The sequence below is a fragment of the Lonchura striata genome, chromosome 15, assembly GCF_050655825.1.
Source record: "Lonchura striata isolate lonStrDom1 chromosome 15, ASM5065582v1, whole genome shotgun sequence".
Classification (NCBI taxonomy): Eukaryota; Metazoa; Chordata; class Aves; order Passeriformes; family Estrildidae; genus Lonchura; species Lonchura striata.
In genome coordinates, this window is record NC_140717.1 from 12,336,627 (window position 1) to 12,349,913 (window position 13,287).

The 13,287-nt window shown below is 60.8% G+C and overlaps 2 protein-coding genes across 5 annotated transcripts; both read right to left on the bottom strand.

Moving 5' to 3' along the window:
- Positions 1 to 1,010: 1,010 nt before the first annotated feature.
- On the bottom strand, positions 1,011 to 6,421 carry CRYBB2 (crystallin beta B2). 3 transcript variants are annotated; one of them, XM_085593195.1, is made up of 6 exons: positions 4,462 to 6,421; positions 3,692 to 3,767; positions 2,902 to 3,020; positions 2,006 to 2,138; positions 1,452 to 1,594; positions 1,011 to 1,326 (listed from the first exon to the last, which is right to left on the bottom strand). In XM_085593195.1, exons 2-6 carry the CDS (start codon positions 3,746 to 3,748, stop codon positions 1,158 to 1,160), a joined length of 621 nt encoding a protein of 206 aa, XP_085449321.1. In that variant the 5' UTR covers positions 3,749 to 3,767; positions 4,462 to 6,421; the 3' UTR covers positions 1,011 to 1,157. The 3 variants fall into 3 exon arrangements, with proteins under 3 accessions (XP_085449321.1, XP_021400238.2, XP_085449320.1); XM_021544563.4 differs by lacking the exon at positions 4,462 to 6,421 and having other exon boundaries at positions 3,692 to 4,000; XM_085593194.1 differs by lacking the exon at positions 4,462 to 6,421 and having other exon boundaries at positions 1,452 to 2,138; positions 3,692 to 4,000.
- Positions 6,422 to 6,496: 75 nt separating this feature from the next.
- CRYBB3 (crystallin beta B3) lies at positions 6,497 to 13,261 on the bottom strand. 2 transcript variants are annotated; one of them, XM_085593197.1, is made up of 6 exons: positions 12,258 to 13,261; positions 9,366 to 9,445; positions 7,987 to 8,105; positions 7,776 to 7,908; positions 7,557 to 7,699; positions 6,497 to 6,767 (listed from the first exon to the last, which is right to left on the bottom strand). In XM_085593197.1, exons 2-6 carry the CDS (start codon positions 9,438 to 9,440, stop codon positions 6,602 to 6,604), a joined length of 636 nt encoding a protein of 211 aa, XP_085449323.1. In that variant the 5' UTR covers positions 9,441 to 9,445; positions 12,258 to 13,261; the 3' UTR covers positions 6,497 to 6,601. The 2 variants fall into 2 exon arrangements, with proteins under 2 accessions (XP_085449323.1, XP_085449322.1); XM_085593196.1 differs by having other exon boundaries at positions 10,118 to 13,261.
- Positions 13,262 to 13,287: the final 26 nt, after the last annotated feature.

Below are 13,287 nucleotides of genomic sequence, written 5' to 3' on the forward strand. Positions count from 1 at the left end.
GCTCTCCCGGCACGCACAGAGCACCGCGGGCACTGCCGCTGCTACCGCTAAAATCCCATTTTCCACAAAAACGTTCAGGTCTGGGATGATCCTGAATCCTCCCTGGGAAAGGAAAGGCGCAGCTTTCCGCAGGGAAGCAGCGCGGTGGCTGCCACAGCCTCGCCGAGGAGCTGGCATCTCGCAGCAGCGTGTGGCGAGTGATGGATCGGGCTGGTCGCCCATGGGCTGGGCTGTGCGGGGCTCCTCTGGAGCACAGGGAAAAGCCTCTGGCACACGGAGGATTCGGGGGCAAACCCCACTCCGCCGCGGCGGAGCCGACGAGGAGGATGTTGAGCATCCCTGACTCCCTGAGATTCCCGGGTTTGCCGGGATTGACACCAAAACACCGCAGCCAGGCAGGTCCCTGCGCGGGCCGGGAGAGCGGCAGGAGCCCGGGGTGCCCGGCCAGGTGCCCCTCACCTGTGCCCCCCGTGCCCACACTGCCGCAGTGACACTGAGCGGCTGCCACGGCCACGTCCTGCTGCCCGAGGGGACCGAGCCCCCGCCACCACGGCTGTCACCGCCACCGCACGGAGCCCCCGGCCCAGCAGGTGCGGCTGCGCTCCTCCTCTTCCTTTGCCCAATTTATGACATGATGATAAAAGCATCCTCTAGCACTGTGACTGCTAAATTAAAGCATTGTCACTAATTAAAGCTTTCAGAGCCTAATAACTAATGCCATTATTCGCCTTGGAGGTGCCTCGACGAGAGGGCGATTCCTGGGAGCATCTGTGGCATCTGCCGCGGTGCTCAGGGGACACCTTTGTCCCCGCAGGACAGGGCTGAGCCCCGGAGCCCCCAGCTCGCCTCCCTCACCCCGGACACTTGGGTGACCCGGCAGCACCGATGGCACCGGGTGGCACTGAGAGCATCGGGGGCGCGGCGAGGAGCCGCCTCCGCAGCCAGGAGCACGGAGGGCAGGGCGAGCATCCCGACAGCGGCGTCCCTCCGCACGAATGAAAGCGCAGAGCTGGGACTTTGAAACTCCAAGCTTTATTGAGTTGCTTCGGCAGCGCGGGCATCACACGGGGGGAGGCGGGAGGCGAGGCCGCGGGGGCACAGCGGCGGCCGGGGGAACGCTTGCTCCGCTCCCCGCGCCCCGGCACGGGCCGGGGGCTTTAGTTGGTGGGGTGGTAGGCACCGCGCTGGTGCCACTGCATGTCCCGGATGCGCCTGACCGACTGGATCTGGGGGTGCTGAGCGCCGAAGTCTGAGCTGTCCTTGTAGTCCCCCTTTTCAAACAGGTACTGGTAGCCCCGGTAGCCGGGGTACTGGTATCCCACCCACCTGGCAAGGCAAGCGCGGGGGAGGTCACACAACACACGCAGCCCAAGCGTGGCCCGGCGGAGCCCAGCCCCGCGGGGATGCTCCGGCACCGCCCGGGGCCCCCCCGCGCCTCCCCCGGTACTTACGTGCCGCTCTGCACCCGCACGGACGAGACCTTCTCCTGGTAGCCGTGTGCGTGGAAGCTGGGCACATCGTCGTCTATGATTTCAATCTTCTTGCCGGTGAAGCTGGGGTTTTCGTACAGCACGATCTTGTGCTCCTGGCTGTCCTGCAGCCCGGGAGAGCAGAGACGGGGCTCAGCGGCCGCGGGCCCCGCGGGGCTGGGCAGGGGGGGCAGAGCCCAGGGCTGTGGGGGAACCCGAGGCCAGGGCCGGCACTGATGCCGGGGGTGCTCCGCGTCCCTCCATCCAGCTCGGAGAGCCGCTGCCTGCGCGGGCACTGCCAGACTTACCAGCAGACGTTCCTCCGCTCTGGGGTCACCTGCCACTGCCCCCGTCCCCGCGGAGTGTCCCCTCCGACCCCCCCACGGCTCCCCGGGCCCCGAGGGCTGGGGCGAGGGTGCGCAGGAGGGGCTGCCCCTCCGCCCGCGGGGCTGGGGAGGGCGGGGGAAGGCTGGGGAAGACTTCTGGCTGCAGACCTTGGTCTGGCGGGTGGGTAGTGGCTGTCTGGGTGCTCTCACCACTTTGATGGGTCTCAGGGAAGTGATGCTGTCGCTTCTCCGGCTGTTGGTCCAGGAGTCCCAGCGGGGGTACTCCCCCTTCTCAAACACAAACTGCTCCCCTTTGCAGCTTGCCTGCTCGTAGCCCACCCAGCTGGAAGAGAGCAGGGGACGCGCTTCAGAGGGGGCAGAGACGCGGGGATCGGCCCCTGGCACCGCCCCCGGCGATTGCCCGGGCTGAGCCCCGGCCGTGTCCCCTGCTCCATGCCAGGAGGGGAGAGGTGCCAGGGATGTGCCAGGCGGGGCTGCGGCGCCTCCAGCCAGCAGTGGCACCGCAGGGCTTCCCGCTGGGGATGCTCCGACCTGATGGCCACCCGCCCTTGGTGCCTGGGGACTCAGAGGATCACCCAAATGTCCGAGCTGGGGTTGTGCTCCTACCAGCTGCCCCGTTGTTCTGGGAGCAGCACAGTGGGTGCAGGCTGGGAGCACTCCAGGGGCTTTTTGAGGGCTCTGCCTTGCCCGGAGCCCGTGGCTTGGAGAGCACACACAGGGCCAGCAGGTGGGGAGAGGGCACCAAGCGGGTCCCAGCCTCACCTGTCCCTGCACCCAAAGGGAGGGAAACCAAACTGGGGGTAACGCTGTGATCTCTGCCCATGCCCACACCCCTCCATTCTCCCGCTGCTGAAAGGGGTTATCAGCCTGTCCAGGTGACAGTGTCACCCCCTGTTCACCCGTGTCCCCCTGCTCACCTGCTGGCACCCCCTGGCACCGGGCACTCCCTGGGGTGAGGTGGGCGAGCAGCTCAGCGGCGTCGGCCACACGAAATCCACGGTGCCGTGCGGGTGTGGCGGTGGGGAGACCCCTCCTCCTCCCCAGCCCCCTCCCTGCCACCCCCAGGCCCCAGGTCCCTCACGTACGGTCCGGAGTGCACCAGGATGGAGCCCACTTTGTCCACGCCGGCTTCCTTCAGGTTGGGGCAGGCCCCGCTGAGCTCATGGCAGCGGCCCTGGAAGTTCTCCTGCTCGAAGATGGCAATCTGGAGGAGAGCAGGACCTCAGCGCGGGTGTCACCCCGCCCCTGTCACCACTACGGGGGGCACACGCTGTCCTCAGCACATCTGCAGCAGTCCAGACCTCTCCCTCTCCCAAAACTGCACTCCAGAGGCTTTTAAGGAGCCTGCGAGTCAAGGCACTGCTGCTGACTCTCTGAGGATGCAGATCTCACTCACGGGTGCCCACCAGGCCCTGCCAGCTCTGTCCCAGTGCCCCGGTGCTCCTGGCAGAGGGATGGCCAAGCTCACAGCAGGCATCAAACAGCCGAGGGACTCGGGTTGTGGCAGCCACCAGAGGGACACGGTGACCCAGACACCCGGGGACAGGTCGGGGACAGCCCCGGGGCCGCCAGCTCAGCACAGACCTTGGGGTTAATGCAGTGGGGACAGATCTGCTGGGTGTGGGGGATCAGCACCTGATCTGTTCCCAACAGCTCCACCTGCACCGAGGCTGCGAGATGCCAAAAAATTCCCATTCCCCGTCCCCTGGCCCTGCTGCAAATGGCTCAGCTGTGCTTGGCACCAGCTGGGAGTGCCAGGGCGGTTGGCAAGGGGAGTTCAGCTGCTCCCAGCAGTGCCTCCGGGTATGATTTGGGCACCCAGAGAGGCTGAGGGTGCCCTCACCCCCCTGCAGGGCCGGGCAGTCTCCCACTGACCTTGGAGCTGGCTTGCTGCTGCTTGGAGGCTGGCATTTGGTGCTCGGAAGCCATCATCAGCTGGGCTGTCTGCTGCCTTGGGAGAGAAACCCAGCAGGTTAAAATCTGCCCCTGAGGACACGCTGGGACCCTGCTCAGAGCCCCGTGCCCTGTGTCCATGCCCCCATCCATACCCTGCCCAGGGAAGAGGGTGGTGGGACCAGGGCTTGCAGCAGATCGGGCTCAGCCTGGGGGTGCCAGGGACAAACTCTGCTGAGAGCTGCTCAGCACCCAAAACCTCCCCAGGCTCAGAGCACAGGCAACGGTCCTTGGGACCTGCCTGGAGTCTCCAGCACGGGGAACTGTGAGCCCAGGGAATTCCTAAATCATTCCCAGTGGAGCCAGGCCCTGTGATCGAGGGTTTCCTGCTGTCCCTGTCCAGCAAGGGACAGCTGAGTGTCCTGGTTCCATGTGGGGGCTGGCAGGGTGATGGAGAGAAGGACTGGGGCTCCCCTGGCAGCCCCAGCCACAGGAGCCTGTGCCGAGCCCTCCCGGGCCAGCCTGGCACTGCCAATCCCTGGAAGGAGCCCAGAGGGACCCTGAGGATCTGAGCAGCTCCAAAACAGGTGAAAACTCATTCCTGACAAAAAAGAAACTAAGCCATGGCAGGGTGGCTTTGGGCTGCGGGGACAGGACTGTCCCCAGCTCAGCCACCGCTGGCACTGGGAAGGGACCCGGGGGTCGGGAGGGGGCTACAGCAAAAGAGAAGATGATAAATAGCAAAGTCTTACCAGTTATACCAGTACCCGCTTGAGCCAGTGACGGGCTGGGCCCGGGAGGTGGAATTTATACCGAGCTGCAGCAGAGAGGTGCCAAAACTATTTACAAACTAGTTAAAGCCTGATTCAAAGCGAGAACGCTGGATTAAACCCCAATGAAAACCGGGGTCAGCTGATCCCGCCGCTGCCTTTGTCTGCCCCAGCACCGAGCCCGAGTTATTTCATTACCTGTCACATTCGAGTCACCCGCTTTGTCGGCTTGGTGGCGAGGAGATTTGGACTTTGCAAGCATCAGCCGAACGCGTGCCAAGAGCTGGGGAGGGCTTGGCCAACAAAGCCCCGCCAGCCCCGCTTCAGGATTTTTGGGGCCAAGGGAATTGATCCCCCCCTGCCGCCAGCCTGGGGCTGCTGAGCTCGGCTCTTTCCATGCGGGATAAAACGCCCCAAAGCGCTGGGGATCGTCTGGTTCTGCCCGTCTGCAGCCCGGGGATGGGCAGGGCTGGGGCAGCACCCAGGCAGGGTTGGGTGTTGGGCTCCTCCTCGCCTTTTTGGGGTCCATGGGAAGCAGCCAGGAGCCCCTTGCTTTGTCCTGGCTGGATGGGCAGCACGGGCAGGATTGGGGGGCCAGGACAGCAGCAGAATCCCTTTGGTGGCATTGTCCCAGCAGCCAAGCCAGGAGGCTGCACGGGGCTGGGGGTTGCATCAAAGGAGGTTTCACAGAGAGGGAGACACTGCTGCAGCACCCACCAGCCTCCTTCAACCCCACAGAGGAGCTGTGGCACCCTAGCTATGAACAGACCCCACACCTTCCCCTTCTCCCATACAGCACCTCCCGAGGGTCCCACAGCAGGTGATGGGGGCTGTGGGGTCACCTCTGCCCCAGGGTGGGTGCACACAGGGTCACCCACAGGGTGTTGGAACCACAGCCTGCTCTGGTAGTGATGTGTTGGGGGGCCAGTCCCCGTGGTCTGGGGTAGAGGGGCCAAGGTGACCTTGCAGCTCTGCAAGAAACCCATGGACAGGTCAGGGTGTGATCCAGAATTTCCAGCATTCCCAACCCTGGAATCTGCCTTTCTTGCCCGTGTGTCCTGCTGCAACCCCACAGATGGACCCAGTATTGCCCTCCCCAGCTCCTGGGTTAATCCCTTCAGTTAATCCCGAGCCTGGACCCTCATGGACCCATTCCAGGTCCCTGCAGCCACATCCATCCCCTCAGCAAGGGGCTGCCAGAGTGCTCAGGGACCCCCTCCCTTGCCTCTGCTGGGCTGGTTTAGCTCATCCCAGCCCCGGGCAGTGCCAGTGCCACAGCCCCTGGCCGTGGCAGCCCCATGGACTGTTCTGGAAGCAGCTTCTCTTCTGCCACTCGGGGCCAGACACTCACCTTTCACAGCCACCTACCCCCCCCTCAAAGGGAAAAGCTCTGGGGGGTTGCTCAGGACCTGCACAAAGCCCTCGGGTGGACTCAAGCCCATGTCCCATCCCTGCCCCAGCCCGGTGGGTGCCCAAGCGTGGCCACTGTGCCCCTGGGGAAGGGCAGTGCCAGGGCAGCTCAGCTCCCACCAGCACCCGTGGTACCCCTAAACCCCCCACCTCTGCCCCCAGGACAGCCCCCCCATGTCAGCGCTCATTCCCGTGGGGAAAAACCACCCCAGAACTGTGGGAAACTTCCTTGGGGACAGGCTGGAGACGCTGCAGGATGCTGAGGTTGGGCACAGCGGGATGAGCCCCCCTTGGGGTGCACAGGGCCTGGCAGCACCCAGGGGTGGCCGCTCCACATTCCCCCCGGCCCCCTCCCTGCCCTGGGACTGGCCAGCAGCCCCGGGAGCGGGCAGGAGCTGCTGTGGAAAGGGACAGAGGCACTGGAAAAACCCTGACGCGGCAGCACCGGGGGTTATTTGTGGAAAGCCGCAGCCTTTATGTAACACTGCAAACATTGGCACTGCCCCCTCTGCCCTGTGCGGGGCTGCTGGGCACCACCACAGCCCCATCCCCATCCCCCTGCCCCCCCTTCCCCAACCCCCCCAGCCCAGGACCAGGCAGGCCCCGGCAGCCTCCAGCTCAGAGCTTTATTGAGGTTTTTGCACAAAAAACACCACGGTCACGGCAGCAGCCGGGGGAGCCCGCGGGCGGCCCCGGGGGGGCCGGGGGTCCCTCAGCTGTTCTCGAAGCAGCCCCGCTGGTGCCACTGCTGGTCCCGCACGCGGCGCACGGACTGGATGAGCGGCTGGTTGGCGTCCCACTCGTTCCAGTGCCGGTACTCGCCCTTCTCGAAGACGTGCTGGCGGCCACGGTACCCGGGGTACTCGTAGCCCACCCACCTGCAGGGACCGAGGCAGCGCTCAGCAGTGCCCAGCCCACAGCCCCACAGCCCCTGGAGCAGGGGCAGTGTCCCCATCCCAATCTCAGTGTCCGTGTCCTCATCTCCATCCCAATGTCCCCATCCCAGTGTCCCCATCCCAATCCCAGTGTCCGTGTCCTCATCCCCATCCCAGTGCCCTCATCCCCATCCCAGTGCCCCCATCCCCATCCCAGTGTCTGTGTCCCCATCCCCATCCCAGTGTCCTCATCCCCATCCCAGTGCCCCCATCCCCATCCCAGTGTCTGTGTCCCCATCCCCATCCCAGTGCCCTCATCCCCATCCCAGTGCCCCCATCCCCATCCCAGTGTCCTCATCCCCATCCCAGTGCCCCCATCCCCATCCCAGTGTCCGTGTCTCTGCCTGCCACAGCCCGGTGATGCTGCCCAGGGCCACTCTGTCACCGAGTGCCACCGCCCAGGCGGCACCCGGGTGGGAAATGCCCTGTGTGCCAGGAGGGGATGGAAAGTTCATGGAGAAGGAAGCACAGCTCCACTGCTCGGTGGTGGCTTAGGGCAAGGAGCCATCATCCAGCCCCAGGGACACCGGCATGGTCCCTATTACTCCTTGTGGGCCAGGGAAAAGGTGGCAGCAGGGAGGGAACAAGGGACACGATGGGCACAAGCAGCACCATGGGAGCAGCTGCCCTGCTGCAGTGGCTGTGCCTGGTGCCCGTCACCACCCTGGGGGGACCAACCACGGTGCCACGGGCAGGAACCCGTTGGGGTGTCCCCTGTGTCCCCATCCTTACGTTCCATTCAGGGCCTTGACGCTGGCCACGCGGTCCTGGAAGCCGTGGGCCCAGAGGCTGGGCACGTCGTCATCCACGATCTCCATCTTGCGCCCGGTGTAGCCCGCGTTCTCAAACAGGTGGATCTTGTGGTCAGCGCTGTCCTGGGGGACAGGGCGGCTCAGGGGCTGTCCCCGCTGGTCCCCAGCGCTGTGGCCAGCCCAGCACAGCCCTACTCACAATCTGGAGGGGCCGGATGGACATCAGGCTGTCGCTGCTGTGGCTGTTGGACCACGAGTCCCAGCGGGGGTAGTCGCCCTTCTCCAGCACGAACTGCTCCCCGGCGTAGGCCTGGCGCTCGAAGCCCAGCCACCTGCAGGACCCCAGGGTCAGGGGGATGCTCTCCCTGCCACCCCCTGGAGCTGCTCCACCTTCCCCACCCCAGACTTACGGGCCAGACTCCACCTGGATGGAGCCCACCTTCTCCATCTCCTTCTCGGTGATGTTGGGGAGCTCCTCTGTCAGCTCACACCTTTTCCCCTGGAAATTCTCCAGCTCGTAGATCGTGATCTAAGGTGGGGAGAGACGCTGTCAGCCACCACAGCAGGGGAACGCCCCAGGAGATGGGGGCAGCAGTGATCAAAGGGCTCTGGCAGTGTCCTTCCATGCCAGCCATCCTGTGCTGAGGTCACTCCTCGCCTGGCAGAGCTGGGTCCTGCCAGTGCCTCAGTCCTGAAGAGCTCTGGCCAAGGATGTTTGGTAAAGCACAAGCTGGAATTCTGTCTGTGACAGGCTGAAAACCAGATCACACACAGCACTGGAAATGCAGAAGATTTGAGCTAAGAAAATTCCTGAGCCATGGGCTGCCTCTCCTACCCCCAGCCTGGTCACTGCCCATTATCATTTCCTTATCACTGCTCCCTCCAGATCCAACCATCCCCGTGACTTGGCCTGGCACGAGCTCTTTGTTCAGTGTTTCTTTCTACACCCTGCCAGGTGCAGAGACCCCAGTGGCTCAGGGGTGCCCTGCTCTCAGCAGAGCCTCGAGGCTGAGTTGCAGGATGGGTTGGAGCCAGTCCCAGCGGCCAGAGCGTGGCACAGAGCAGGGCCCAGGGTGCCCAGCACCATTCAGGGACCAGGAGGGTCCAGGGACCAGTGGGGTGACCCTGGCACTGTCCCAAAGGGGTCCCAGCTGCAACACCTGAGTCTGGGACAGGGCAGAGCTTCCTGCACACACCACATAATGGGGACCTCAAGGGATAGAGGTGACACCCAGGTTCCTCAGGAGCTTCTGTGCACCCCAAACCAATAAACAGCCCCAGGTCCTGGCACCCCTCTCCCACTGGCAGGATTTGCTTCCACCTCCAGCCTTCCCTGTCCAGGAGCAGCTTTGTGGGAAGCTCTGCACCCACTGCATTCTCTCCAGCTGATTTACCTCCAACCAACCTACGAGCTGAATCCCAACCTACAAGCCCACCTGGGGAGTTTCAGTGCCTGGGCCCAGAGCTGATCCTGCTGTGCTGGGATGCTTCAACTCCTGGATGAAATCCCTGGGCAGCTGCACACCAGCCTGGCCAGCCAGTGGCCTTGGCAGCCACGCAGGCAGGGAGCAGCAGCAGATCCCCAGCCCCAGCTGCTTCCCAAACCTGCAGCCCACCCTGGGCTCAACACCAGAGTGGGGCCACCCCCACTGCTGCTGTGGGAGAGCTGGAGGCCACTCCTGTCCCCAGCAGTGCTGCCACTGCTTCCAGCCTGGCGTGTGCACACCCATCCCATGGATGCACCCAGCATCCAGCTGTCCCCAGTACAGCCCAGTATAGCCCAGTATACCTTGTAGTTGCCACCTCGCTCGCCAGCACCCTCCCCAGTCGCCATCTGCTCGGGGGGACTTTGCTGCTCGGTCATTGTGCCTGGAAAACCCAAATTGCAGGAAGTTAAGGCGGGAGGCACCAGGATTTACAGCTGGGAATGAAACAGAGGATGAAGCTGGCATGGACCACGCAGCACGGGTTAGCACAGACCCTGGTGCAGCAGCTGTAAATCCCCAGGGATGTCCAGGCTAGCAGCAAGCTCCGTTCTCCATCCTCCTCTCCCTCCTGCACACAGGCCCAAATCCTCCCCCAGGCACCCACAGGACTGAACCGAGCCCCGTCCCAAGTGCCACAGAGCCCTCTGCCCAGGGCAGCTCGCCCAGTCACCACTAAACTCCCCTCTCACAGCCCAGCCTTTGCTCCCAGCAGGAATTTCTCAGCTTCCAGCTGCTGACATCTTTCCCCACAACATAAACCCGACACCTCTCCCTCGCTCCAGCATCCTGGAGGACACCAAACCCGGCTGGGGGGATGGCGGTGAGAGCCCCCTCCTCTCTCTCCAGGAACATCCACAAAACTCTGCTCCAACACTGGAACACGCCTTCCCCGGCCACGCCACGCCGGCGAGGGGCTTAGGAGATGACAGAGGAGTTTGATATCGTCCTGAATCAAACCCTGCAGCTTCACTTCTCGCCACACCCTTCGCTGGGGGCCAGCTGGACCCAGACACACCAACTTTGCGACAGCCCCTCGCAGTCCCGGCAGCGCTACCTGTCCGTGTGGTTCCGCTGTGCCGGGCGGCGCGGGTGGCCCCGCTATTTATGGGTCACTTCTGACCAGAACAGCAGAATTCCCCGAGCGCTGATGCAGCAGCTGCGTCCACGGAATTCCATCCATGAGATTTCATCTCAATAGCGCGGGCGCGCAGCGAGCCATGGAAACATCACCCGGATTTCTCCCGGCCGTCCCTCGGCCACGGGCCGCTCGATTTACAGAAGATTAACGTCGAAATTCACATCAGCACGTTCACGCTGCTTCTTGCCAGGTTCTCTGGAAAACTCTGCCGTCAGCAGTTCACGGGAGGGTTTAGCCTGGAAACTGAGCGCAGCACGAAGCAAAATCCGAGGAAAATATCCCCGTTTGTGGGGGCTCCAGGGCAAGGTGCAACTCAGGGCCGGGGTCAGCTCCGGGAGCTTGGCAGGAAGCTGGAGAAGCTCAGCATTTCCAGAATGGTGTTCTCGATTTAACTTTGCTCCTCAGCAGCTTCTCTCCATCAAGTCCCTTTTCTTCCTCTGCCCCAGTCTGGCTCCCTCTCCGGTATTTCCCAGGAACAGGCTGGGAACCCATTCTGGGGTGTGTGACAAGGGATTTCGGGAGCCTGGCACAAGGGTTTGTCCATCTTCACAGGCACAGGATGATGTAAGGCACCAAACTGGGAGCATCTCACACCAGGCACCAAACTGGGAGCATCTCACTCTGCTGGTAGCAGGCCTGATTCCCTCTTCACCTCTGAGCGTCCTTTCAGACCCAAACCATCCTGATTCCTCAGGGAACATTTTATTCAGCTGCACAGATCCCAATTTACTTCGGCCCTTGCAGGTTTTTCTACCTGCTCTGAGTGTGGCTCATCTGAAACCAAGAACTACCCACGAAACCTTTACTGTAAAAGCCAGAAAGTTGAATCCCCTGGGCCAGGCTGGACAAGCTGGATGGAGAGGGATGGAAACCTCTCCTGTTGTACGTGTTGGAATGAGGCTCCTCAGCCCCACCCCACCCCTGGCCTCGCTGGGTGATGCTCCAGGCCTGGTATGGCAGGGATGACCCAGGTGTCTCCCACTGACTCTTCCTCACTCTGCCCATCCTGTGCTCCCTGATTTTGCTGTCCCCATCAGAGCTGCCCCACAGCTCGAACAGGCACAGACTGAGGAGGAACGGATTCATTTCTGTCTTCTCAAACACAACATCAGCTGTCCTCAACAAATCAGAAACAAAGAATTTCTCGTGCCAGTCCCTTCCTCCCCAGCAGCCTCATTCACTGAGCTCTGTCACGGCCACAGGGCCCTGGATCCGCCTCTCCCAGCTCTCCACACTGACAAGGCAATTCCAACAACATGGCAGAAGGGGCACTGGATCTCCTTGATGCCTCTCCCAAACAAACCTCAATTTCCTCTTGCTGTCAGCCACTTAAATCCCTTTGAAAAACGACTGTTAGAAAATCGGTATTTTTTGTTAATACCTGCCAAAGCTAAACTGGAACGGTAATGTTGCAGAACAAAACAGAGCAGCCAGGATATCTTTATTCCCTAGGAAACTGTGTAACACAAAATACAGGATTTCTATCACACTATCTATGTGATTTTCATCTATGTATTTATTGTGACCCAGACTGACAGACTCTATAAGGCTACGTGGAGCAACATAAAAGCTTGATCTCCACAAGAGCTCCTTCAAAACTAGATTTCATACAATTTTGTTTAATATGGAATGAGAAAAACCACCAGATCTTGGCCCTCCTCCTCTGCCAATCCCACCAGAAGAACCAGAAGTTATTTCAGATTATATTTTTGCAATACATTTATATTTGAGTGAACAGGACAGGCATGGAACAGCTCACCACCAGCTGGGGAAGGATTCCCACCCTTCACCCTTCTCCACTCCCAGGCTGGGAGCAGAACTAGAGACTCTTCAGCCTCTGTCAGAACACCCCAAATCCCTTTAAAGCTCCATGGAGGTGCTTTCATAGAATCACAGGATTGTTTGAGTTGGAAGGGACCTCAAAAAGCTCATCTCATTCTGCCCCCCTGCTCCCCCAACTTTCCACTAACCCAGGTTGCTCCAAGCCCTGTCCAACCTGGCCACAAAAGCCTTCACCTCCTGGAAGCTGATTTTTAAAAGGAATTAAAGCAAATACCTGTTTTTCCTTCTCAGCAGTGGGCTGAAGGGATGGATCCAACACTTCCCTCACTTGGCTGCAGCTGCTCCTGCACCAGTGTCCTTCAGGGAGGTGCAGGCAGTGACCTCGGGCTGATGGGGAGCACAGTTATGGTGACAGCTCTGCATTTCACTGGAATAGTTTGTTTTACCCCCCGAGCTGGACTGGGGACAGCAGTGACAGCACTGGGAACTCACCCCAGAGCTTCTGTACCTGGACACACCCCGTGGCAGCACCCCAGAACTGCCCACCTGCCCCTGGAACACACCATCCCTGCAGAAACCAGGGATCTGCTGCTCCAAACCTTTTACAGGTCACACTTTGCATTCCCAAATCTGCCCCAGTTTGAAAACAAGCAACAGGGTGAAACAAGCTTCTGGGGGAGTGGAAAGGGGATGGTGTGTGGGGGTTAAGTCCTATGGAAAGTCTGGGATGTCAAAGGTTGGAGAACCAACATTGCTTCTTTCTCTGCAGGAAGTGAAAGGCTCTGGTGGATGAGAAGCAAATCCAAGATTCACAGATGTTAAAAAGGTGAATTTGCAAACAGAAAAATAAAAAGGAAGAAATCCACAACTGGGAATTCCAATAAAAAGCAGTGGAGCAGTTGTGCAAGTCCTTGACATGCCACATGGAGCAGGGATACCTGAGGATCTTGAGAGGAGGGCAGGCAGAAAGTGTTCCTGAATTCCACAAAACACATCATCCCACCTTTAAAACCCAATATTGATGTGGCTTTTTAAGCAGGAAGAAACAGCTGAGGAGCTGTGAGGGGAGAGACAAAGGAAATGACAGGGCCTCCATCACCTTTAGCATCACTTTTTGGACAAGAGCTGAACCTGCTCCAGGCAGGATCCAGGAGTGAAGGAAGCAGCACATCTGAAGGAACATCAGAGCTCACTTCCATCTCCAATCAACAGCAGGAAAAAGCACATGGCAACAAAAGTTAAAGCATAAAAAATTCCAAGAAGCATTATTTGGAATTAAAATAGAATTATATAAAGTGTATTAC